This window comes from Xiphophorus hellerii, chromosome 4, assembly GCF_003331165.1.
Source record: "Xiphophorus hellerii strain 12219 chromosome 4, Xiphophorus_hellerii-4.1, whole genome shotgun sequence".
In the NCBI taxonomy this organism is placed as follows: domain Eukaryota; kingdom Metazoa; phylum Chordata; class Actinopteri; order Cyprinodontiformes; family Poeciliidae; genus Xiphophorus; species Xiphophorus hellerii.
Window position 1 is genome coordinate 9,523,363 of NC_045675.1, and position 27,094 is coordinate 9,550,456.

General features: G+C 36.5%; 1 protein-coding gene across 2 annotated transcripts in view; it reads right to left on the bottom strand.

The window, feature by feature from the left end:
• The window catches only part of lrrc49 (leucine rich repeat containing 49), a 32,674-nt gene that overhangs the window by 842 nt on the left and 4,738 nt on the right, over positions 1–27,094 (bottom strand). Inside the window, exons 8-17 of one of the 2 annotated variants that reach the window (XM_032561277.1) lie at positions 24,720–24,863; positions 19,140–19,201; positions 16,648–16,795; positions 14,153–14,236; positions 12,088–12,263; positions 10,979–11,074; positions 6,911–7,145; positions 5,916–6,101; positions 4,652–4,761; positions 2,309–2,462 (exon numbers count right to left, since the gene is read on the bottom strand). In XM_032561277.1, coding sequence (XP_032417168.1) covers positions 2,309–2,462; positions 4,652–4,761; positions 5,916–6,101; positions 6,911–7,145; positions 10,979–11,074; positions 12,088–12,263; positions 14,153–14,236; positions 16,648–16,795; positions 19,140–19,201; positions 24,720–24,863 — 1,395 coding nt within the window. Of the gene's footprint in view, positions 1–2,308; positions 2,463–4,651; positions 4,762–5,915; positions 6,102–6,910; positions 7,146–10,978; positions 11,075–12,087; positions 12,264–14,152; positions 14,237–16,647; positions 16,796–19,139; positions 19,202–19,322; positions 19,389–24,719; positions 24,864–27,094 lie in introns of those variants that run through there. The other variant, XM_032561278.1, reaches the window with a different exon arrangement.

Sequence of the window (27,094 nt, forward strand, 5' to 3'; positions counted from 1 at the left end):
GGAAGACCTTAACTGAAATTACTTAAATGATTAAGTGATGAGCAAAAGCGATTAAATTTTTTTTAAATCCCTCTTTGGCAAATTAAAAATTGTGCCAATTAGAGGCACAGTTTTAGTAGAATAGAATAGAATGGTTTTTAATGTTTGTCACTGTACATCTGTACAATGAGATTAAAGCCAACTTCAAAACAGTGCTAGTATCACAAAGAAAACAATATTACAATGAATCAAAATGTACAATTGAGAACCTGCTGCCATCTAAAGGACGTATCTCTATTGCCCTTTCTATTGAGGGCAATAAACTACTGAAAATCAATGAATTTATTTGGCATTTCTAAATACATTTTTATATATCTGAGAATTTAAATAAATACAATAAAGAAAAAAAAACATAACTATAACATATCTTAATGCATGACTAAATGTGGAAATAATTCAATTAATTATTTCATAGCCCTGTCGTAAATTGGCTTTCTGTCAGCGTTCCCACCAAAGTCAGTAAGTGGAGCTAAAGGTGCTACGTACAAAATGATTGGTCTGCAGTAAGGTTGCTATGCAGGTTAACCAATCAGGTGCCCAGCTCCATCTGGGAAGCCATTCTAAATTTAATAATGGATCGTAGCACATAAAATATGAAGTAATTAAACACAAAACTAATCTAATACTATGTATAAATAATTTATTTTGTGATTGCCATAGATAGAAAGGGCAATAGAAATATTTTCTTGAGGTAGTAACAAGTTCCTAATTGTATTTTTGATTCATTGTGATATTGTATGTTTTCTTCATGATCTCAGATTAAAACTGTGCCACAAATTTGCACAATTCTTAGTTTACCACAGACTGATGTAAAAGATGTAATCACTCTTGTCTTTGCTCATCACTAGATCATCTAAGTAATTCCACTAAATGCCTGAGGCAGTTCCCAAATCCTTTAAAGTTCTTATACACACAAAATATAATTGGGACAAGCTAAAATCAAGGAAACCTAATACACTTATTGTGGTTTCATGTTTAAGCAGTTTCAAAAGCTTCAGAAGATATATGTGTAGCTGACCTGGAGCTGACCTGAATAGAATAAAGAATAGCAAGAGGAGTTCAGGGTGAACTCATACGTTACTCCTCTTGATCCCCCAGTGAGTTAAAGAATGTGCAGACAACCCTAAGACAGTCTTTAAATGTTTTGGATTTGATGTTGTTGTTGACACTGCATGCCATGTTATCTGATATGCAGCCTGTGGCAATACTTATAGAGGTAGATCACTGGAAAAGCCCCAAAAGTACATCTTCAGATTTCAAATCAGATTCTAACCACATTTTGCCATCAGGATAATAAACGAGAGACAAATACATGCAGCGTAAAGTCTTTGAAATTTGAGCTTAACAGGTTGTAAATTAATGCTAAGGTTCTTTTGAAAACAGGCAGACATGTGCAAGCTACTAACATAAAGATAAACCAAGGTTTTAAGTATTTAAAACTTGAACAAATTTTGCAGGTTTTAGAAAGTCTTCAGTTAGAAAGTGTTTTGGCTCACAGAAAAAGTGTTAGATTAATGAGAGTTTCCTGTGGCTCTTTGGAGTATAGACTATTACAGGATATGTAATGTGATATCTGTCTAAGATAAAGGAGGTTTTTTCAATAATGCCAGATTTATGAGCTGATATTTAATGTTACTTTACCTCATTCTACACTATGCAGATATTCTGTATAACCTGACAAAAATTCACTCGCTTTAGCATCCCAAATAATTTAAGTGCCTCTAATGGCGGGACAAATCAGCTTTTAATAACTGTTTGACCACTTTGGGATTCATATGTTTTTGCTTAAAACTAGTCACAATGTTGAAGAATACTTGTGTATGGAAAAAACTTTGTCCAGATTTTACACCCTTCATCCTAATTAACAATGACTATACAAAGTGGCACATCCTATGTGCACATGTTTCAACAAAATGCGCAGTGTTTCTTCAGACTTAGTCCTCTTCAATTATATTTTTAAATATGTCAACATATTTGACAGGGCACAAGCAATGGGACGGGAGCTACACTAGCAATCAGAGTTTAGTAGCAAAAAAGAAGTGTTTCAACACTTCTGTGATGGCAAGTATCCATGTGGAGATATCCCTGAGATCAGTGTGACATCTTTCAAATTAGTAGCTTTTAGAAGGAGATTCCTGTCTGGCAGTCAGTGTCTGGCATTTAGTACACCTCAAGTGAAGAGGTGCTTGGTTTGGCAGACAAATGTCTAGATCTGTTTTTCACACCACCAAGCTTCTGTAACACATTTGTTAATAAAAGCAGAACAAACCTCAGGGCTCTCTGCATTACAGTCTCTGCTTGGATAGTTAAAGAGCGCTCTGCTCAGGCCTTCACCCAGGAGCTTCCCATTATCCCGAAGCTCCTCCGGACTCAGCCCCGCCCGCCGACCACGTCCCTCCAACAAGAACTGCAGCTGCCTTTTCCTTCACAGTGGAAACAGAAAAGCAGAACAAGTGAGTCAGAGTAAAGAAACAGCCAGACACAGCGAAACAGTGGCAACAAGAGAACAAAACTAATTAGATAGCAACTTTCTCCTTTAACTCTGCAAAAAGGATTTTTAAGAAATAAGAAAAATAAATAGTTGAAAAAACCATCAAGGATAAACAATTTGTTTTGAGAATCAAATACATACATTTAAACGAAAACACAAATATTATGGTTTGTATGAAATAAACTACATCAAATGTTTCTGTAAGTATAAAATCCTGTCTGATAAAGCTTTGTACCAACATGTTCAGCAGTGCCAGGATGCTTAAATTTTACAGAGCAGGCTGGAGGCTAACATTCCACTTTAAATGACAGAGTGTGTGAAAGCATGTGGAAGTGCATCTGTGTCGACTGAAACCCATCAGTGTGTAGAAATCCATTTTATAGAAACCAGCAGGCTCCAATCACAATAATGCAAACTGCTTTAAATAAACATGTTTCAAATGATGGGCTTCATATGCAAACATAACAAATGCTTTAAGTGCCTTGCTTTTGCTACATTACAATAAAGTAACAAAAGCTTACAATAAGCTTCAATTTATTTTATTGGAAATTTAAGTTTTATTTTATTTCCTTTTTCAAACATGCTTTGTCACAAAATTTCAGGAATGCAGCTGGTAAGAATATGTTCCAGAGCAGCTTTGCCCTACAAAAAGTTAATCTCGAGATGGTATCCTAATTGCTTGACTTAAAAAATTATTTACAAAATACAAATATCAAAATTGTATTGTAAAATGACAATATCTGAAGGTTTGAATGTGTCACAAAACACTGAAAATGCAAAGAGTTTTGCACAGCTGCAAACCTACAAAGAAAATGACTGCCAATTCAAACTGAAAAAGACTTAGAAGAACATTAAGCAAAGAAGCACCAAGCAGCCCATTTAAACTCTGGAGGAGTTTTACCGGAAAGGGAATACAGAAACTCCTAGTCAGGTCACTATATGCAGTTTGGCACTATTTACTAAACAGGTAACTTCAGAAGCAAATTAGTTACAGTGGGTTTTATTTGGTTGCTGTCAGTAAAAAAGGTTGAAAACATGTATTAATTACTAATGCAATTTTAAGAAAGCTACATAGCCTTGGCAATAATGCTCTACTTTTTGCTGAGCTGTGACATAAAATCCCAATTAAATATGTTAAATTTAATGACTGTGACCTGACATGGTTAAGGGGAATGAATACTTTTGCAAGGCACAGTACTTATTAGGAGAAGGCCACCAAAAACAATACTGTTCTCTGCAATAAAGATTTGAAACTGTAACAACTGAATGCAAATGACAGCTCTGCAGGCAGATTAAGACTTCAACAGTGATATGAAAATGATAAGCCTCGGGCTGATGTGTTTAATCCATGTGAATCCAAATGTGCACAAATTAGGTTGAGAGATGAAGATAAGTGGTGGGAGCCAAAACGTTTCAAAATGAAAGTCAGGTTGAATCTCCTTTTCTGAGAATTACCAAGTATTCAGGAAAACCTTCATTATGTCCACTGTGAAGGTGACATTATGCTATAGTGATAAATAAAAGCACAGTGCAGATATAAAGGAGGCTTTTTGTTTTAAATATTTAATGTAAATGCTAATTATACCAACTTTCCTGAGATTTCACAATTCCAGATTATTATTTTAATTAAAAGAATAGCACTTGGTAACTAAAATAACAGGTCAAAAGTAAAAATGTTTAACTGCACTTATTTTTCCTTTAAACAAGTCCATGTTTGCCTCAACCAAGCTTTTTAAGAAGCAATTTGAGAGCCATCTTGTGCGTGACAAGTATAGCAGATTCTGGATTCGTGAGGATGTTTTTGTTGACCCAGAGTGACAGACCTAAAGACTTATTTGGCTGGAAGGAATGCTTGTGTCCAGGTGCCAAATACCCACCCTTAGCCAGAAACACAAAGTCTAAATCCTCTGGCTCCTCTGTGCCAGCCTCTGTCTCATAGCTACACACACAGTCGCAGAAATGTATACTCGCACAATGCTACACACAGGCATGAATGCACATGTACAGAAGCCTACATATTCAGGAGCTGAAACTCATTGAGGAATCCAAACATTCTTGATTCATCTAAACAAATACTGCTTACAGCCTGAAACAGTCTACTGAACATCTGACAGTTCTCACCTGGACTCTTCTAGCAGCAATAGGAGCCGGCAACGTGGGGTTTCGGTGGCTGCTATGTGACCCAGTGTCCCAAATACACGCTCTGCAGCAATTACATCATTCATGGTCACCTAAAATCAACAAAAAAGTTCACTGATTGCTATTTAGAATGTTTCTACAGTTGACTTAGAACCTAAAAACTTTAAGTCTGTCTTTCATGGTTTATGAAGTACAATAACACAGGTATAGGAGAGTAAACTAAAGATACAATACAGATACAATACACTTAAGAGTTTAGCTTAGTCAATGTTAATGTGTTCCTGCAAAATACAAATAACATAGGTAAGAAAAATGCTGACCTTCAGTCTGCCAAGAGAAAAATATAGTTAGGTATAAAGATGTGTTCATTTTATATGGTTTGTACAGCAAAGTTAAATGAGAAAACTATTTATAACACTATTATAATTACTCTCTATAAGTCACTATTTGTTTCACAAAACCTTCTTATCTGTAATATACAGTTTCCAACATTTTGGAAGGAAACAACATTTACATTGTACTTTTGCCATTAGGAGTGCTGTTCTTGATGCATTTGTGCTTGATTTCTAAACTGACATTAACCAACCTGTTTTAGTCAGACTGATAGAACCACCTCTCAATGCAGTAATAGTAGGAAGTCTTTTGGGGCATGTTTCTACATTATCTTAGCCAAAACATTTAACCTAGGCCTCTTCGGACCAGGCCACCTTCCTTCGCATGTAAATGGCCTGCAGTTGTATAGCACATTATCGAGTCCACAGGACTCTAAAGCACTTTACACTACATTCACCTGCTGATGGTGGTAAGTTGTATTACCTGTCCTGGGGCAGACTGACAGAAGTGAAGACTGTGACTAATGTTATCTAACAAACCTCTGAGATCTTCATAGAACAGCTAGATTTATATAGAGATTAAATTATATGCAGATAGACCCAGTTTACTTGTTGGTGGAAGATATTTTGGGGTATCAGAGTAAAGGGAACTGAATACATATCCATATCAGAGTTTTAGGAGTTCTATTTGTAAAATATAAACCTAGACATTCAAGTAATAATTTCCTTCCACTAAACAATAATGCACTAATTTCTGCTGGTGTGTCACAAAAAGTCTCAGTATTGAAGTCTGTGGTTGTAACAATGAAAAAGTTCAACATGCAGACTATACTACATTACGGATACTGTACTACAAATGCAGTATGCATGCACTGTACATACTGGTCTGTACTGAAGCATAAGCCAGCCCTCACCTCCTGGCCATTGATTTTTTGAAGGTTGAAGTGGTAGAGACGATAGATGATGAATGAGCGCCACAAAGCCAGACCGACCACTGGGTTTCCTTCTGGATGAATGGTCAGTTGGTCCAGACGCCTCACCTGAGCCAGAGCAGCGAGCTGGGGGAGACGGCTGATGTTGGTTTCCAGAAATATCAGGTGCTAAGAAAGACAAACAAAGTTCTACATCAATTTCTTTAAAATTATTTGTTAAAATGCCAAAGAAAATAAAGGACAAAAATTAGCTTTAGGCTAAAACTCTATTTCAGTATTTGGCAATTTAAAGTATTACATTGCTGTCAACAAATGCAGAGTGACTAAATGTAATGTTTTTGTACAAAAAGACCAAATACCTACCAAAGAAAAGACAAAGAGTGAATGTCTAGCTAACTAAACCAATGCAGGTACCAAAAACACAAGTTTCTAAATTTTACATTTGCACTAACACACAGAGAGCCTCATTTGGACACGCTCGTGTCTCCCTTCCCAATTTATCACATATGCAAGCGAGGATTCATGGACTAATAAGAGATGTTTTATCAGGTTTATCTTGGCTAATATTTTACAACTGTAACATATAACAAAAAACATGTTAAAGTTTTGAACCTAACAGAAAGAACAAGGTCATCCTGAATTGTCCATCAAAGAAAATACCTCTGCTTACTTTTCAGCTTTTCTTTGAATTATTCTAACCCTATTTCCTGGTGTGAATTTGCCACTCTTGCATATTTTTCATAAAGAAAAAGTGTTTTCTTATGTGATTTTTACTCAGTTAAGAAAATAAAGCCACAGATTGATGAATTAAGAGTGGGAGTTTTTTTTAAGAAATAGGAGGAAAAACATATTTTTCCACAATTAACATGCTGATCACCAACAAAAGCCAATTTGAAGATTCATTTCTACTCAATGTATATTTTCCTATTTTAGTTTTGATTAAAAAAAACAGTTTTCCATGTAACTGGTGACCTCACCGACAGATTTGGGAACTTGACTCTTATCCTAGGAAGTGTGGGAACGATGGCATCATAGTTAATGAAGCGGAAGGTGATGACGGTGACAGCACCAGCAGTCTGAACACCCCAGCCTCTCTCCAGGGCCTCCAGGGCTCCAAGTCCAAATAAACGCAGGGTGTCTCCATCAAGCTCCGCCAGATGACTGTCAGACAAGGACAAGCTCTGAACGTTGCCACTCCCTGTCTCCACAAGTCTGGAAAGACAAACATGAAAACATTCTATTGGAAACAGAAGTGTGTTGCCTTGGGAAGTTTAAAGGCTAATCTTTGAGGAGGCAAAGGTGGATACAGCTGGTTGAAGAATTATAAAGAAGGCGGCTGACAGTATCCTGCATGTTTTGGTTAATAGCCGCTCTCTGCTTACCTGCACAAAAGCCGAAGTGCTCATTTAATGAGAAGAAAGTCTTGAGAGCAGAGAACTTGAGCAAGGCTAAAGGAGATGTTTACCCAGATGATAATTAGCAGCCTGTGTACTCACCTTTTTAGGTCTACATATACTCAGGGGACATTGCTGGGTATCATAGAGTATCACTGAACAATTTGAGTTCATAAAGAACTCAAATTGTTCCAACAAACTAATTACCCGCTTTCATATTGAACATAATGACTCTGTGGCTGAGAGCCAGAGTGGATAGACTAATCCTTAGATTACAGAAGCTTAATCCAATAATATTTTGACCAAGTTTTAGGAATCTAATTTCTTGACTTCACAAAGGTAGTCAGAGTCAGTTGACAACACACAGTACCATACTTGGGTAAAAAAAAACAAAGACACTTTTTGAGGAACTACAAGACTGGGCCTATGTAGATTCCTGTAAAATAAAATCAGACTTTGAGTAGCTATCTCTATTGAAACATCACACCTCTGTCAAAGTCTTTCAGCTAGACAATGATGTCAAACACAATAGCTGGACTTGAATCTATGGTAGTTAAATCAATGTAAAGTGAAGAACAAAGTGCATAGAGGAGACCTAGACACTTTAAGTTTAGAAGAAGTTTGTGAGAAAGAACGGGTCAAAGGATTACCTGAGCAATGAAATTAAGTAATCTTCAGTCATACTTATTTATACTGTACATTGGATCAACTAATGATTTAATCAAAAGCATTCTGTTTAGCATGCCCAGCAGCTCTGTGAATATTACACTGCAGAGCTTGCCATAAAGTAAAACGCTATGGACGAAACGCTAAGGATGAAAGATATTGAAAAATCATGCATTGGTATTATGATTATTGTTAAATGTTGTGATGAAAATATAGCAGGTGTGAAAATCCACATTTTCCTCATTCATTTTTTTCTGATGTGTTTTTCCAGCACTCTCCACAGTTTGGGAACTATTATATGTGGGCATCTGTTGCAGTTGTGCTCCATCCATGAGGTTGACTATTTAATTAGCACGCAAATTGTGACATTGTGACACTTGGAATATATTAGCCAACAATTATGCATTGCAGTTTTCTGCAATATAAACAATGTGCACACTGGACTTCTCTCCTAATACAGAATTACCAGCACAATGGCGAACAGTGGCATTGATTTAGTTAACATTAATGCAGTATTAGAAGATATTTCACATCTCCACTGCAGCTAAAAACAACATGGAATGTGAATTAGAGTCAGGTCTTAATAAAGTGGAGATGAAGCATGACATATGGAGAAAGCACACAAAAAATGAGAAAAACTTGTGTGCACCATCAATCCTCTGCACTATGTCAGATGATGTCTCTCCATGATCAGGGCTGAAAGTCTGCCAGGTGGCTCTGAACTCCATTGTGTCACAACGCTACAGATAAATCATGAAGGCGGAGAACAAGGCACGGAAAATGATGTGAAAAAAACTATGGCAGCAACAAACCCTGAATCTACTTCAGTTAGCTCTATCTCACATAATCCCACAGCACTATTAAAAGTGACATCTGTCATCTCTAAAGAAGCTTAATCTTTCCAAAGAAACATCCAATGCATGCATTTACAACTGCCTGAATAATGTAAGGCAGTCACACTGTGAGTTAATTTCATTACAACATAGCATTCCATCCTTTCATTAAAAGTGAAAACTAGTAGAGTCGTTGAGGCAAATAATTTGTGTTCAACATCAGGTGTTGTTTCAAGATTTCACCTCTCATTAATGAATCTGAGTAAACCTTTTTCCTCATCTTTCTATCTCGACTGATGTGCCAGACACATTCCACCTGTCTTCTGCCTTAAACATTTGGCAAATGAAATAGACATGATCCTGCATCACCTATGGTCTGGTAAATTCTGCTCCTATGAATCACAATTTGATAACAAAATTAACATGCTCAAAGTGGCGCCAGCATTAACTTTAGTGTCATTCTGATTTGTCACCAAGTCGTGGTAGCTAATGTCAAGCAGAGATGAGATCATGTGTTTTCTTTCTCCATGAAAGAAAATTCCTTTTTAATCTAACTAATCTTATGATCTGTTTAAACAAACTGAGAAAATTCTGTTTAAAGAGAGAGAACATTCTGTTCTCTCCGAATGTGAGAGCAGTGATCAATTAATACACACTGCTGCAGATTTCAAAGTAAATTTCCATTATGGCAAGAAAATGAAGAATTGGTAGAAGCTAAAGTAGAGAGTGGGATGCCTATTCATAAAACAAAACTGAAGTTTAGAGAACTATTTTGAAAAGTTGAGTCTAGTTTTGTGCAAATATAAGTGGTATCTTCATCTTAAAGTCTGTCAGTCTGCCCATACAGACTTACTTGTAATGCTAAAGTTATAAAACTATAAATAGGTAGACAAAATGCTAGTTTAAGAAGAAATTATGTTATATCTAAAGTACCCTTAAATGAACTAAGTAAGATTAAGCAAGAATTTGTTGTGCAGATGATTAATGTTAATAAAGAACATGCAAGCTTCCTTAATAACTAATTGTATTTAGTTGTTAAGGTGGAATATATCAAACATAACTTAAAAGAAATTTGATTTTGCAATTTGACACCTTGAAGTTGGCCTTTGTGTCCTTAAGAAGCTCTTGCTCTTTCCGACACTTGGCATTCAGCATGTCATTACAATAAGCTCAATTAAGCCATTAACAACCTTTCTTAGGAGCGTTGAACTGAGAAGAAGTTTGTATGATAAGCTCAGCAGAGTCGCTGTTCCACCATGCTTGCTAATTGTTGCTGTCACTATTCTGGAGGATCTGAGTAGGGAAGGCACAGAGGAGGGGCGCTCTGTGATGCGGAGGCTCAGCTGGAGAAATAAGCTGGAGTAGGTGACACTTTGTGAAAGCAAGCATTTAAGAAACCATGAATGACTGGAATCAGGATTCAGGGATTGCTCAAACATGTGTGAAAGAATTAAAGCAACACCTCAGGTACGTGTTTCATAAGGTAATAACATTGAAACATGATAAAAAGCTAAAACAAATGTATTGAATCTATACTGGACTGAATTATATCAGTTGTACCTTTTCCCTCAATGAAACTACATTGTGCTTTTAAAACAACAGCATTGGCATTGAAGGTTTTTGCTTTGAGGCTATTTTTTACATCATGATGCCGGGAGGAAAGGCATTCTCTGAAACATGTAATAATATTCCTTCAGAAGGCCCTTGCTTTCATCTCAGCCCTCCTCCTCATAACTCATCCAGAGCTGGATCACAGTGTGTGCATGAGAAGCTACCAGACATTTGACTTCACAAAACAGTTTTCAACATCGCCTTATGAAGTCTAGCAGGGGAAAACCTGTTTTTAACATCTCCCACAGATACTTGTTTACTATCTCTCAAAGTGCATGACTAAGGAAGGTCTTTAGGTCCTGAGCATGTAAATAACAGGGTCACTGTGTTACTTGAAAATATTTTAAGGTGTGTTGGGAACAACAGCTGTGGCAGATATTGGCTTCAACTGTTAAATGGTATTTTAGCTGCTGAAGATTTTACAGGGACATCAGTTCCAGAAGTCAAGTAACCTATCGGGAAACCTACCTCAGGAGTTGATGGGAGTGGATCTGTGAACAGCATTATTGGTGCAGTAAACATGAGAGCAGTTTTTCCTTACTTTGGATCTCGAGGGCTGTTAGGTCGGCTGTTGGTGCGGAGTCTGTTTTCTGTTCCGCCTGATGGTCGTTCTGGTCCTGAACCTGGACTTATCCGTCTGTTGGAAACATGCAAAAACCTTCAGCAACATTAAAACACAATGTGTACAAACCTGACCAAATTAGTGTCACTCCTGCTCTTCATTTATTGGCTTGTCTCACTGGTTGTGATGAATTTATATTTTGAGACTTTGGCTATAGAAACAAGGACCTCAGATGAAAGTAGTAGTTTGAAATCATCCTAAAGAGACCACACATGTCTGAAAAGAAATCCTGAAAATTTGTCCTTGTCATGACACTTACGACAAACTAGACCCAGAAATGTTCATGCCTATGCCATGTATGATAAGGTCACGCAACTTTAAACATACAGGTATTTATGTCTACTTTGGGTTTAGTAATGGAACCACTGTTATAGTATATTGAAAAAAACTTAGATTGTGCAAGAGGTCCATGGTAATTCTACATAAAGACAGATTTGGAACTAGTGAAATTTGGTGAGAAAAATTTGATTGTTCAAAAACAAGCAATAGAAGTTCCACTTGCCCTTTTGCCATGAGGCAAAACAAGTATGTGGAAAAAGTCAGTACAAAATTCAACAGTTTAATCTATGAATGACATGTGTGGGGAAAAACTGATACTGCACATCACCCTGAACACACCGTTCTCAAGGTCGAACATGGTCTTAACAGAATCATGCTGTGGGATGCTTTTATTTCCTAGGATGTGCAAGATAGCCAGAGTCAATCGAGAATCTGTCATAAGAAATAATAGAATTGTGTTCATGTTTATTCCCTATTCAATCTAACTGAGTTGGAACTATACAAAAAAGAAAGGGCAAAATATCAGCCTGTAGGCGTGGAAAACTATTGGGGACAAACAACAAAAAACTGCAGCTCACTTTGCTTCTTAACATAATTTCAAAAAATACATTTTGACAGCAATGTGACAAATTGTAGAAAATTGCAAGGGGTAATGGATACACAGCAAGGTACTGCAGGTTTGGCCAAATAGTGATTCCAAAAGTTTAAAAAAGTCTAGTATTTAATAAGAAACATTATGCAGTACGTACCTTGGTTCCTCTGGAGACGTCTCCTGTGCAAGGCCATTGGTCTGCGCAGGGCTGTGAGCAGGACTGTTTTCTGGACTAGCGTCCTCCTTAGAGCCATTTGTTGGAGGCAGCTCCAAGCAGGCTTTGACACCCTCCCACTGCTGGGCCGCATTACGGATCGCTAGACGACGCTTCTCCTTGATGAATACATCAAATACACAAACACAAAAGGTGTAACTACTCCAGTACATTGCACAAAGAGTATAAATTTAGAATTCAATTCAGTTATTAGGAGACCAAAAAATAGAAAAAAAGCTTTTGGTATTTGTGGTTCTGTTTGGTCAGTTGTCTGCTTTCAGCTCATTCTGCAGAATGAAGTGCATCAATAGCTTGCCACATTATTCCTTCCTGATAATTCACTGCAAAACCTGATCAGAACAAATTCCTACTAAAAGTGTTTAAGAATCCATGGCTTCCACATTCATTACAGAATGTAATGAATTACATTCTCTGTTAGGAAAGCACAAGTTATTTGTCAATAGGTTCATGCACAAGACTGAATATTTAAGATCACATAAACAAAATGCTGTTGACAATAAAGTATTTGCCACCTCACATGTTTCTTCTGTTTTTGGTTTTTCATCGCATTCTAAATGATTCAGATCACAGGAATTTTAATATCAGGCAAATTTAAATTGAGTAAATACCATAATGAGCTTAAATGATTATTTTTTTTGTAAAGGGAGAAAAACTATCCAACACCAATGTGAAAAAGTTCTCCTTATTAAATCCTGAATTAACTATGATTAGCTTTGTTTTTGTAAAGTTTAAATCAGTTTTTCTCGAGACATTGAGGCCGGATTACAATCCAACGTGTAGAATCAAGACTTTACTTAAATACTTACCTGTCTGACAACATGAAGAAAGGTAACTGATCTCAAAAAGCAAATTCATCTGATTAAGGAATTCAAAAACAGATGATAAACAAAGTCATCAATATCCATCAGTCTGGAACGGTTTACAAAGTAATTTCTAAGATTTTGGGACTTCAGTGAGTCACAGTGGGAGGAAATATCCGAAAATGGAGAATACATTAAGTTGCTCTGAACCTTCCTTACAAGAATTGGTCTATCAGAATTACTTTAAGAAAGCATTAACAACTCATCCAGCAAGTCATAAAATAACTTTATGACTTGCTAAGTACAACCTTTAAAGCAATGTAGGCTTTTCTTGTTTTAGCTAAGCTTAGTGTTCAACAACAGCAACATGACTCTGTAAAAAATGGTGTTAACCAAAGACAAACACAAGCCCATCTCACATCAGTTAGAAATATTTTAGTGATGCTGAAGACCCATGAGGAAAAAATAAAACTTTTTATAAGTGTGCATCCCTGCTGCATCTGGTGTAAAACCAACACAACAAGAGGAGCAATTGCTTTTCACACAGGGTCAGTTTGGTTTGGATAGATTGTTTTCCTTAATAAATGAAATCCTAATTTAAAAACTAATTTTGCTCATGTTACCTGATCTGGTAATCTGATGACATAAAACAGAAAAACTCTTAAGAAATCTCTGGGGGGGAAGCAAATATGTTTTCACAGACTCTTCTTAAGTTCCTGAAATACAGCTTTCAAATAAATTCTGAGATTTTGTTTTACAAAAAAAGCATGCTATATTATTTAAACAAAAAAACTTGCATATAAATGCCCCAGGAATAATTGTAATACACCACTCTTTCATTACCTAACTTTATAGATTTTAAGACAAACTAAAATGAAATAAAATGATCAGAATAAGACAATTGTTATATATTTAGTGACAACGTTAGAGAAAGTATATAAAAATGAGTAAGAGATATCAATAAAAAATGGTAGTAGCAGTCTGCTTAAATAAAAGAATTAGACCTTAGGATGCCTCAGGTAAAGCTAAATTGAACTTTTTCAACAAATACTCATCTATGTACCAAAAACAACTAAGCAATTATCTGCAATCTAATATACAAAATATTAGATGTACTTGAAATGGAACATCAATACACTCAATCCATGCAGATTTTAACACCAGAACAAAGCAAATAGGATTAGTACCTTATGAATTGTCTGCTTGTGACTCTCCTTTTTCTTTTCTTCCTCTTTTCGAGTCAATACACCTGCCATGCGCCGATCCTCGTCCTGAAAAGGAAAGCTGGTGCAATCATGGTGTCGCTCCATTCATGAGTTGTGAATTATTCAACAGAGCTAGGAGGGAATGAAGGGGGATCACAAAAGAGACAGTCTGGGTCTAAAAGACTCTTCTCAGCACCAAAGATCAACCACTATGGGAGCAGGGCGAGGAATCCTAACACCAGCCAACTGCATCACAGGATTATCTGTCTGATTTCCAGTCACAGATAAACTGAGCCCAGCTGTTGTGGAAAGGCAGAACTCCCAGAATGCAATGCTCCCAAAACAATCTGAGCCTGCTGGCTAAGAGAGAGGGGATATTCAGCTTTCAGTGAAAAGCTAGCAGAGGCGCAGCTTCAGAGTGATCAACAGAGTTTGATCCAGTGAAATGAAAAAATAATTTCAGCAGCTGGAGGAAGTTTTGATTGGATCTTGTGAATACTGTCGCACAAAATGAAGAACAAAAGACTCTAATTCTCATCTCGAAAACATGAAAGTCTTCTGTGTTAAGTACTTTAGTGTTGAAGTTTAAAGCAATTAAATTCCAAGTGATTTTGTGAATAATTGCATTTACAATAAGAACATTAGAAAGCATCTTCAAATGTGAACTGCCATGTGACATTTAATTGGACAGTTTTTGCAAGTGAAAAAAAACTGATGCAGTGCCTTCTAAAAGTATTTTTTTATCCTTGAATATTTTTACATTTTGTTTGGTTAGAATTGGTCTAGACCCAAATTATTTTAGAAAATGTGACAAAGCTTTGAATGCTTTTTTGTTGACAGTGGCTCTCCATCCAATCTGACAGAGTGTTAGCAAATTTACAAAGCCAGAAGGGCAAAAATCTTTCAAGATGGTACATCAAAACACAATTTATTGGATTTTTTTTTTTTTTTTTTACAAATATGATCAACTTTGAGATGATCTATCATGTAAAAATCCAAATAGAATGCATTAAGGTTTATGGTGTAATGAGTCAGTTTGTGAATGTAAGGCTATGAACATATTTTAAAGTGGTGTATTGCATTTCATTGGATAGTATCTGCAAGTGAAAAAAACAGATACATTTGGATCAAGTATTTTGCTAATCTATAGAATTAAATTTAACTAAGTCAAATATATTTTCCCCTCAATAAATGAAGCACTTGCAGTATATGGGCTGTTTAAACCTCCTCTTGATTTTCTTCTAAAATGTAAAATTCTTTTCTCTGTTTCATTAATAAGATTTAATCTTCCAGCAGTTAGCCTGAGGTCTTGACGGATTAGTAACAACGTAGTGCAGTGGAGGATTTTTTTGTCCAAAGCAGATCAGGTGAAATATCATTTCACCTGATGAAATGATTAGTATCATTTCATCAGGTGATGATGAAATGATATTTCATCATCATAATGGCAATACAAAGTAAAAAAAGAAAAAAGTATTGACTTAATTATAAAACTAATCAATTAAATGGATAAAATGATGCAACAGATTCAACTTAAATACAATAATTGTGACTCAACATGTTCGTCTAGGAGTAGCTTTACAAATGCTGCTGCTGGAACATTTCACCTGATGAAATGAAATGATATTTCATTTCATCAGGTGAAATGAAATATCATTTCACCTGATCACTGTTAACAGAGAGACTCAGATAAACTGAGTGCAGTTTAATGTCTTACTTGCTGGATGGAAGAAAAAAACAGACTGACTTCTAGAACTTTAAGCTGTAGGCAGTAGCTTGCTGAAGATATTTTACATATCACACAGATCATGAATCTTGAAAAACCTGGTGTCATTAGACTTTAAAAATGAAAACCTGAGAAAGGGGTTGAAATTCCCTTTTTATGTTTTGAGGGCAAGGTCTGTGGTACTGTCAGATTCCTTTCAGGTACAAGCTCAGTCCTGGGTGCTCACTTCTAAATGCAAACTAATGCTCCACTGTAACACATTCATGGCATGTGATAGAAATACAATGGTGTTTATTATGGTAATACTCAAAATACTTAAAGTAAAGTAAACAGGATTTGATATTGTATATATGCATGTATACATGCATCAATACATACTAGAGATGGTGTGTTTGCATTTAAATGTTCTTAAATAATATGGTTGGTTGGGTATTAGTATCAGTATAAAAAAAATAAGGCAGAGATTACGACCCCTTTTTAAAGATATTCTGACATAATTTATCTTAGTAAGACAAACTAGTTTTTATCTGCTAAATAAATACATTAAAACTAAAATTTCCAGCATCTACAATGATGCTCCTACAGCATATTTTCTCTCTTTCAGTTGTAATAGTCTTTAGAAAAAAAATACTTAGTCAGCAGTCAAGATCCCTAAGAAAGTAAAGTTTCAAAAGTGTTTCTCAAACTACTACTTCTTTGTGCCATTAACCCATTAACGCCTGAATAAGCCAATGAAAAAAGAGAGTCTTACTGTGATGCGCTTCATGTCCAGCTGTCTCAGGTGAAGCACACAGCGCAGGACGGCCTGCTTGTACCATGTCTCCAGGGCTACAGGATTCCCATCCAGGGTGAGCTCAGAAATGGACTGTGACTCTCCAAGGCAGGCTAGCTGATCAAAACTAGATAGAAAGGAAGAACATTGTGAGCTCTTAAGAACAATGCGTCACTACACAAACCACTGAGCCATAGCTTATGCTAAAATAATGGAGCTTTTACAAAGCCTGTAATTAACACTGAAGTCAAAGAAGGACATCCTTTACCATCTTTGTATCTTAAAGGGTCATTTGTAGACATGAAGAAGCAAAATCATGATAATATTGATTATATTAGCATTGTTGTCCTTTTTGGTGTTTGACTGCCTATTTTTACACCTTTCTGTGGTATATATTGAAATACACAGGAACAACTTTATAAATTAGAATATGATTCTATTCTATTGAATAAATTTATTCCAGGGACTGTTTCAAAAGTAAAATTAGTAAATGAGTGACATATAGATGCATATAATTCAGATAATTTTGTGATTATGGTTTAAGCTATATATATATATATATATGTATATATATATATATATATATATACTGTATATATATATATAATTAAGTGCTTAATTCTTGGTGAGGGATCTTTGTGTATTTAATTACTGCATCAGTTGTCGTAGCATTGACGCAATCAACCTGCAACTCTGTTGAGGTGTTAAGAAAGCACAGGTTGATTTAATAACTGCCATCAGTTTATCTGCATTGTTGAGTCTGGTGTTTCTCATCTTCCTTTTTATCCAATACTCATGCACCTGAAAATAAAATCCATAAAACTTTTCAGCTGAGGGAAGCTTGAAGTGCTAAAAATGAATTCCAGGTAGATTGCTGAACTGACTAGATAAACCCAATGAACCAATAACAGCAGATGACATGGCTTCATAAATCTTCAACTCTCACACTAGACCTCAAACAAACTGGATTTATTGCTAAACCTGCTAAACTTTTCATTTGTAATTGACTGTCCACTGGGCAACTGTCCAGTCAGTTTCTGTTTTTAAAAAATTGTAATGATTAATTATTATGTAACAATCAAATTTTCCGAGAACCTGAATTGTTAGTTTTCTTTAGCTGTAAGCTATAATAAAACACAAACAGTATATCTGTTTGTGTATATATCACCCTGTGTGTAATGAATAATAATTATAATGTGAAGGTTTCATTTAATTTTATTCAGTCTATTTAAATATACCCATTATAAAAAAAGATAGATAATGCCATTAAAATTCCTCAGCCAGTTTCAATGCTTTATAGGTTTACAGGAAAGATGATTGTCTTTGGACAAATTGCTCTCACAAGGACTTGTCCCTTCTTTGTGTTATATGTTTTGTAGTACTGTCACAAATACCTCATCCATAGTGACAAGTTCTGACATACAGAATGCTGCTAAGAAACAAAGAAATGGGTAAAACAAAGTGTCATTTAGAACTTGTTTAAAGTGGTCTATCAATACTTTTAAGGCCTTAAAAAAGATTTTAAAATGTAAGCCTTTTTAGTGGCCTTTTAAGATTTTGTAGAGACCCTAAACATCACACTTGTAAGGCAGGTACACCAAACAAATGACTGTGCTCTGATTATCTACCTAGCAACAGAGCACAACTGTTCCTCTTTCAGTATTATATATTTTCAAATGTTTATCCCAGGCTATAAAACTCTTGCTATAAATTTACATTCAGCAGGATTGGCTTAAATAAAATAAAATACAAAAAAAAAAAAGATGAACTAACTATGCATGCACAAATTACACATTTCTTATATATACATTGTAATTAAACTAAGATGACACTGTAGAGTTAATTGGAGATTTTTATTTTCACTCAGTATCTGATGGTATTTATTTGTTCCTGACTATGTGTGACCCAATGTTGAATCATGCTGACACTTGAACAACAGTGCAGGCAAGAGATGTCAGGTCAGATCTAACAGTACAAGGTTAACATGGACAAGTAGGCTGTCCCACCATGAATCCCACATTCAGTATAGATGATGTGTTGCTCTGACAAAGTAACTCTGAGATACCTCTTTTTTTTAAAGATCAATGAGGAAGGAAGAAAATAATATATTTCTAGGGGTGACAAAATTTGGGATATAAACCAAAACAATGCCTATAACTTAACCTCAAAATCTCAGAAACACCTTTATTACTTTTTCTCAGATTGTGTCTTTGGTTGCCTGAATAACTTTAAGCATTCATCACAACTATTTCATACATAGCATTTCAAATACATACAAAAAGGATACATGTAAGTAGATTACATCTGTATTATTCTCAGTACCTGTGTGAGGCTGTGTGTGTTCTGCCTCTTAACAGAAGCTGCCAAATCCCACCTTCCCAGGAGAAGGGTGGCTGGACGTGGCACAGTCCAGTCACCATCCCTGCCTCTGCTCTGTGAGAATGAGGGAGTTAAGCAATACCAGCTCTTACCTGTGGATGTTGTTGCAGCTGAGAAAGAGACGCTGCAAGCCGGCCAGGCGGTCCACCTCAGTCTAGAAAGAGAAAAGGGGAGAGAAAAGACAGAGGGATGGATGGAAGTGAAGAGAAGAGGATGTTCAGGACGAGGGCACTGCATCGTCACAGCTCTGTTTGCCTCTCCATTCCCTCAGTCACCTTGCAGCTCTTTGCTCTAGCATTCAGCATCCTCAGCCACTCTGCGCATGCACACACACACACAGAGCATGCTGCCTTGTCTGCACATGGAGGGGAGGGGCAACAGAAAGAGAGAGAGAATGAGAGAGACAGCATGAAGAGAACAGTGGGAGGGGAGTGTGTGCTGCGCTAATGCAGAGATTTCCTGCTGCAGGAGGCTAACTTGACATGCTAACTGGGACATTTACACATCCAGGAGTACATACAGCTAATGGCCACAGAACTACATCTCACTATAAAACATGGACAGCAAAGGTAAATTCAATAAGAAAAAAAAGGCCTAAGACTGCTTTTACTGACTCATCAGCTCACATTCAAAATCAATACACACAAATACAGTGAGGGGGTGGGGTGAAGAACAGCAGCTGGCCAGCTGGCATGCTGACCTGAACACAGAGGAACAAAGGACAATGTCATAAAAACAGCACCTAATCAGATGTCAGAAAGGTGGTACTTCATGTAGAAGAGCATCTTACGATGTGTATGTGTGTGTGGATGACCAGTGATGCACATGATGGGAGCAAGGAGGGCACTCCCAGCAGCAGCCTGAATGAGCTGTGTCAGCATCCACCCATCCTGCAGCCAACGCCTCACATCGCGGTTTAGATTTCCTGCCCAGCTTCTGTATAAATTAGACTGTAGCCTAGCTTAGGTTATGCTACTCCTTCATTGACAGCAATACACCAATGCAGCAGATACGCATTTCTTAGAGTTATCCGCAGTCTACATCCATACACAAAGTATCTTTCATTCTCAATATAGGCCTTATAAATTGAATAACATAATTTTGATAGTGTGAACCATCTGGCTTATAAGCCATTAAAATGTCTGAATATCACTCACATACCAGTGTATGTGAGCACACTTCAAATTTGACAGTCTTTGTGTAATGTGTGAGGTATATATTTTTCTGGTATATTTTTCTTCCAAACAACTGAGAATTGTTTAAGCACCACATTATTGTTGCCCACCATCATGACCATTCAGTAGCATAATCCACGTCACACAGCTTAAATAATCTCAAACTTTGTTCTTGCATGTAAAAAATTGATTACTTCAATTGCCTTCACAATTAAGGCTATTGGAGTAGCCAATAGCCTTAATTAAGTTAATTGTTTGCCTCTGGGATGTGGTGGATGGGACAGTCATGTGATCAATGTTCAGTTGACCAATTTGCAGCAACTGTGTGACAGTCATATAAACTGAAATACCTGAGGAACCCTTGACACCTTGGTAAATCTAGGACAACAAAAAGTTTAGCACTATCAAGCAGCAAAACATCCCCAGATCATTTCACCACCACAACCCAGTTCGACTGTCAGCAAGTCAGTCTTTTTTGAGGTTCTGTGTCAGTTCTAGACAAAATGTAACAGGATACAGGCCTTACAAAAACATCCATAGTCAACACAAAAAACACTAAGAATCATATGAGCTCAGATGAAAGTAGAACAGTTAACTGTACCGACCACTCTCTGTTAGAGGACCATCAAGCAAGCAACATCAAAGCTTTCCCTTAAATCAGGGGTCTCAAACTCTAGTCCTAGAGGGCCGCAGTCCTGCAACTTTTAGATGTGCCTCTGCTGCACCACACCTGAATAGAATAATTAGGTCATTAGCAAGGCTCTGGAGAACTGATCTACACAAGGAGGAGGTAATTAAGCCATTTCATTCCAGTGTTTTGTACCTGTGGCACATCTAAAAACTGTAGGTCTGCGGCCCTCAAGGACTAGAGTTTGAGACCCCTGCCTTAAATGGAAAAGCATACAAGTTAATTGCACCTTTTACAGCAAATTGTTGTTTGATACTACCATATTCGATTAAGAACCTGGGATTTCTCAACATGTAGTGCCTTTTGGATTGTGAGAATTTTGAGTTTAAGTAATTCTATTCACTGTATTTCCCAGGGAACCTCTAATACTTTTCTTTGAAAAAGTCCCAAGTCATGCTGTCCAGTGTTATCCAGCACTGACGATGTACCTCACTCCCCAAATCCCTGCCTGTTTCAGCCTCTGTGTGGATGCTGTTAAAGAAGCAGCAGCTGCATACTGTCTTTAGCTAAAAATAGCAGCTCTATCCCAGACAGAATGATGTCATCACTGGGCTGATGAGCTACAACAATTACCCACCAATGTGCTCTCTTTTTCAACCAACCTGATCGATTGGAACCAATCAGCTGACAGGATTTGCTGAGAGCCTGTGCACAGCTGCATGCTTGTGCTTCCTTTTGTGCCTGCAGGGGTGTATTTATCTATGTGCCCGTGCCTTCACCTTTTTTAAATCCTTGCCTCGCCCTCTGCTCACTGACAGCCTGCGTGTCTTCAATTTTCACACTTACTCTGAACTCCAGAGGATGGGCTACTCCAAAAACATAGAATAAGCTCTCACCAAAGCATGCAAAATGACACACCACAAAAGGGGAATGAAAGGCACTCAAATAAACACCAGTACGCGTGGGCCCTGATGGGAATTTTTCATAAGTTGTTGAATTTTGTGGCAGGTCTTTCAATAGACCAGACATGCAATAAGATCCTAGCAAGTATTTTCTAAGGTGCACCATAACTGCAGATTAATTCTTTGCACGAAACCTGCTTGAGGTCATATGTCAATCAAAATCCTTTGGTATACTCTGTACAATGTTGCATGCTCTTGGATCATATTTGAACTACGGTATTTGGATTGTAATAGGACTATTGTTCCTGTTAAATGATCATGTATCATGTGATCATGTACTGTAGATGCAGATGTGATTGTAATCAAGCAAACAGTGTTTATGTTAATTCCTATGGGAAAAAAATCTGAGCTATCCTCACACAGACATGTTAAGATAATTAATCTATAGTAACACTTTGAAAGTGTGCTGCAGATTGTCTCGCATTAACCATTTTTAGACAGCTTAAATCAAGTAGCTCAGAAGATGAGAAAGCCCTTGTGCTAATCCAAAAAGATAGTCTACTTCTGGAAGACACCTTTTTGCCTCGTCTCTCTGTTGCTTGTGTAGACTGCTCTCTCTCTCTTTCTTGTTATATAAAAAGCATTTTTCCTTTCTAAGATTTGTAAAATTACATAAACTGCTCGGTATCTAATTAGAGTGGTGTGGAGAAACTATTATTAAAAGTATCAAGCAGCTTTTGCTAACAGAAAAAGATAATCTTAGTACATACATAAAATCAAATCAAATCAATTCAAGTCAATCTGGCCCTATATAAAGAAGTAATTACCACCTTGTTAAACCACAACTTACAGTAAATAACAGTAATAGCACAAAGCAGAGGCTTCGATAACAGAGGAGAAGGGAAGTTATTGTCATCTATTAATCCGGAAAGGACTATAAACCCATTCATAAGGCTTTGAGACTCCAGCAAACCACAGCGAGAGCCAAATGGAGAAAACATGGAACAGTGGGGAACTTTCCCAGAAGAGGTTCACCTACCAAAATAAATTTGTCATTCTGTTTTACGCAATCAATAGTGAGTAGGAAAACTTGTTCCCTCATTCTATTGCAAATTATCTCAAGTTACATTTTACATCTTTTATTTTAAATATAAATTCTTGCAATGCATCTAAACACATTATAAATCACCCCCAAATAATTAATTCAGTGAAAAGGTAAGATTTATCCTTCAGATTTATTTTTGAGGAGTTAGAGACTGAGCGATTTATGAAAATTAAACCAGCTAAATTCAGTTCAACAGAAGACAAATTATTTTAAATTATCAAAACCAGAATTTTTCATATATAATCCCAACTTTGTTTTTTTTTTGCTGATTTCACTTTTCATCTGCCTTCCCTTTCGTGTAAAGGAAATGCCTCTGCACCTGGAGGATGGCGTTTTACTGTGCTGTGATAAAAACGCTTGGCAGAAAGAAACACTAATGACAGAGACGAAAGAAACTGCTGATGGGTAGCAATTTCTATCTCTTCTTTTTCAAATAACATTAAATCCAGTAATTACGGTTTCTCAGCTTGAAGGCAAAGGACACGATGAGTGATAAGAATAGTTTTCACTCAATACACAAAGTTGGGATTTTTCCCCCTCGATCAAGGAAGCAGACCAAGACTTAAGGGATTTGCATACAAATGAAGGGGCTTGTTTTGGCACGCACGGCTCTGTTTATCAGATTAAAACTATAGTAACCAAAGAGAAGTGATTTTCCGCATTTCAAACATCCAGTTTCTCTTTCACTCCACCGGAAAGTCAGTGGGAGGTTATGGATAATGACCTCCAAGGTCTCCCTAGGCAACAAAAACAGGACGGATTTCACCCCAGACTCTCGGACAAGGACTCTATTGATTTCACTTCTGGTTTCCCTGTATTTTTAACACTCATGGCCCATTAAATCTTATAAAAATGAGAACAGAAATCATCTATGGAAACTGAAAAAAAATACTATTTTCACATCCACCACGTGTCAAAATAAGCATGTGTTTTTTTTTGTTTGTTTGTTTTTTTGTAGAAAAAGTAATGTGTGTATTATTCCAAGTAGATGTGAAGAAAATAAACATACACAGACACATACACGCATGGTTCCATTTAGGAATTTACTTGTGATCATTACAGCTCTGAGCTGAGGCATCTCCATGCGGAAAATAGTGTTACAAAATAATATCCAGAGCTTTTGAACTAACGCTACATATCAACCTGTACACACCACCCCCTCAATAAAACATGGAGGTTGCAGCATCATGTAGTATAAATGATTTTCTTCAGGTGGGAGAGGGAAACTGGTCAGAGATGATAGGAAGATAGATGAAGTTAAATAAAAGGCAGTCCTGGAAGAAAGCCTGCAAGAGATTGCAATAAACTGAAGACTAAGCCAGGGGTTTAGCTTACAACAGAACAAGAAGCCTAAACATACAGAAAAAGCTACAATGGAATTAATCAGACCATAATATGCTAGCATTTGACAGTCAAAGTATAAACCTGAATCCAATTGAAAATTGCTTTTAAAAGACATTCTCTGATCAAATTAACTGAGCTTGAGCTAGAAAAATTAATGAACCAAGTTTTCAACTTCAAGATGAGCAAAGCTGAGATAAACACAAAAGATTTGCAGCTGTAACTGCAATAAAAGGTGAGTCTTCAAAGTATTAACTAGGGGAGTGAATATACACACATAATACACCTTTGGAAATTTCTGTGTAATTCTTCTTTATGTGTGCCATTATGCCCTAATTAGTTTTATAGTACCAAATCCCAATAAAATTACATTAAAGTTTAGGTGGTAACAGGACTTGTAAAAAAGTTAAAGAGTTGTGAAATGTTTTTCCAAGGTACTCCAGTTAAGATTTCTAACTTTACTTTCATTTAATATGTAGGGGAAACAAGACAGACCACACGTTGGTAAAGAGGCTTCTTACCACCACAGAGATGCAATTGTACTGCAGGTTGAGTTCAGTCAACGAGCTGAGGCCCTGCAAATTCTCCACACTTGAGATGCGATTACAGGACAGGTTCAGAACTTGGAGTTCACTCAGGTGAGATATACTCTCTATCTTCCTGATCTGTATCAAAGCAAATTACATACATTTAACACATTTTAACACATTCAGCACTACGTGATTTTAATGATCTTCAGATATTACAGTAAATAATATCTGTTAGGAAATTATTCCACAAAAACTGAACTATCACTCTTCCTATGGCTTTCTTGAAATCTCATATTACCTACATAAGAGCAATGATTGGCATCACAACCAAACACAGTAATTATTGTATTTCAAGCAAGCAGCAATTCACCGACCCATGACTGCTGGTTGAACCTTTAAACTATAAAAACAAACATGTAACTGGAGGCCATTCAGTGGTGAAATCTTTTACTTCCTTCCTCACCTTATTATTAGTAGGAGGGGATATCTAGGAACCTTTATGTTATTTCAAAAACTTCACATGAATCCCTCGAGGCTGTTAAGAGGCTGTGAGATGTTGTGCTTGCTCTCTAAATTTCTCTCACACTGAGAGGAACTTTTAAAGGGCCATTATGAGTTCACTTTCTAATCCTTGAGATTATTCCAGTTGCATGTACATGCACTAACATCAATAAATACTATTAGAATTTGTTTTTGATTTTCTGTATGAATATATAAACTGAAAGGATGGAAAGCAGCTTCTGCAAAACATTTCTGCTAGCTATAGATTGGAGAGTTTAAAAGTTCAAAGTAGATATGACAATTGTACAGATCACTGTTAAAGTAAGTTTTTTCACGTATTAAATTAGGTTATTATAAATAAGTTTAACACTTTTCTATCAGCATCATGCATAATAATCTAATATAAATGAATATTTGAGAGTCCAGAAAAAATCCTATTTAACCTTATATTCACCCTCTAATTTTTATCAATTTTATAGATTACCACTCATTTTTGATCAGATTTTGTTTTGGTAATAAAGTCTGGAGATACTGATAGAAACTGATCATAAAAGGTTGAAAGGTTGGACTGGTTAAATTTTGAAATAATAAAAAAATACAATAAAAAGTATGAAAAGTTACATTTATTAAAATAAATAAACTCCAGAAAGCTTATTAGTTACTATTTTCATGTGTCACATCAGGTAGCATAACAACCCAAAGACCTGGTTCAGCAGAACAGCTGTAGGATGGATACACAGTCCCAAAGAGAGTATAGCTTTTAGAAAGCCAAAGCCAGCTGGACGTGAAACCACATCCTCCTACTAAAATCAAATAGGCAAAAAGATTTGTGTTTGAAGCAAAGTCAACCTTCCTGATTGAGTGAGAAGTGAGAAAAGAGAAATATTGTAATAACGGCAACCATGCACATACAGAAAGAGGGCTATCAGTGTCCCTTTGTAAACAGGTACCATCATTTAAGAACAATACAAAAGACTAAAGTTGTCAGGTCCCTGATGAGGGAAAAAACTGAAAAAGTTTTAGTCTGGAACAATTTGAGAGTACAACAGTGACTTTGAAGTGACTGGCTCAAAGCACAAACAGTCTGTGAGAATCATACATTCATCCATCATTTTTACTTGGATAAATTTCCAGGGATGTTGTTATGCTGGAGCCCATCTGCACTGGTCACCAGGGAAGAGGTCAACTATGCACACACACACGCCAACACACCGACATCTAAGGGCCATTTAGAGAGACCAATTAGCCTAACAGTGATGTTTTGGACTGTGAAAGCCAATTTTCCCTTGATCTGCGACTGGCTGTTACTCTATCCATTAATGCATTAAACATTTTAAATCCCACCACTTTAATTCTATAAACACAACATGAACTTTTTGTGTTCATTAATAAAATTAAATAAAACTTCACATACTTTGATTCATTCATGGAGTATTCTAATCATTTCTTCCTTTTTTGATGTTTGTGGAATACTGCTTCAGTATAAGAACCTGTAACACCTTTGTTCTCTTTTAAGTGTTATGATCCTTGTTAGAAACAAAATAACATTATAATTGACCAGTCAGACTTCAAAGAAAGACAGAAATTAGTGTTGGCAAGGAAAATTCTGATCAACGCAACTCTGAAATTAATTCCCTTTAAACACCCCAAAATATGTGTCACAAAGACTAAAATGGTTCATTCAATGAATTAAAGAGACACTTATTCCACTGTATCATTATCACAAATGGCTAAATGAATACATAAAATGGTTAGAGCAGAAAAGTTCAGGGGGCAAGAGGCAACAAACCATTCACTGTGAGAAAAAATAACATAACACTGTAGCAGTCACTGAACAGTAATTGAGATGCCTGTTCATGTAAAGA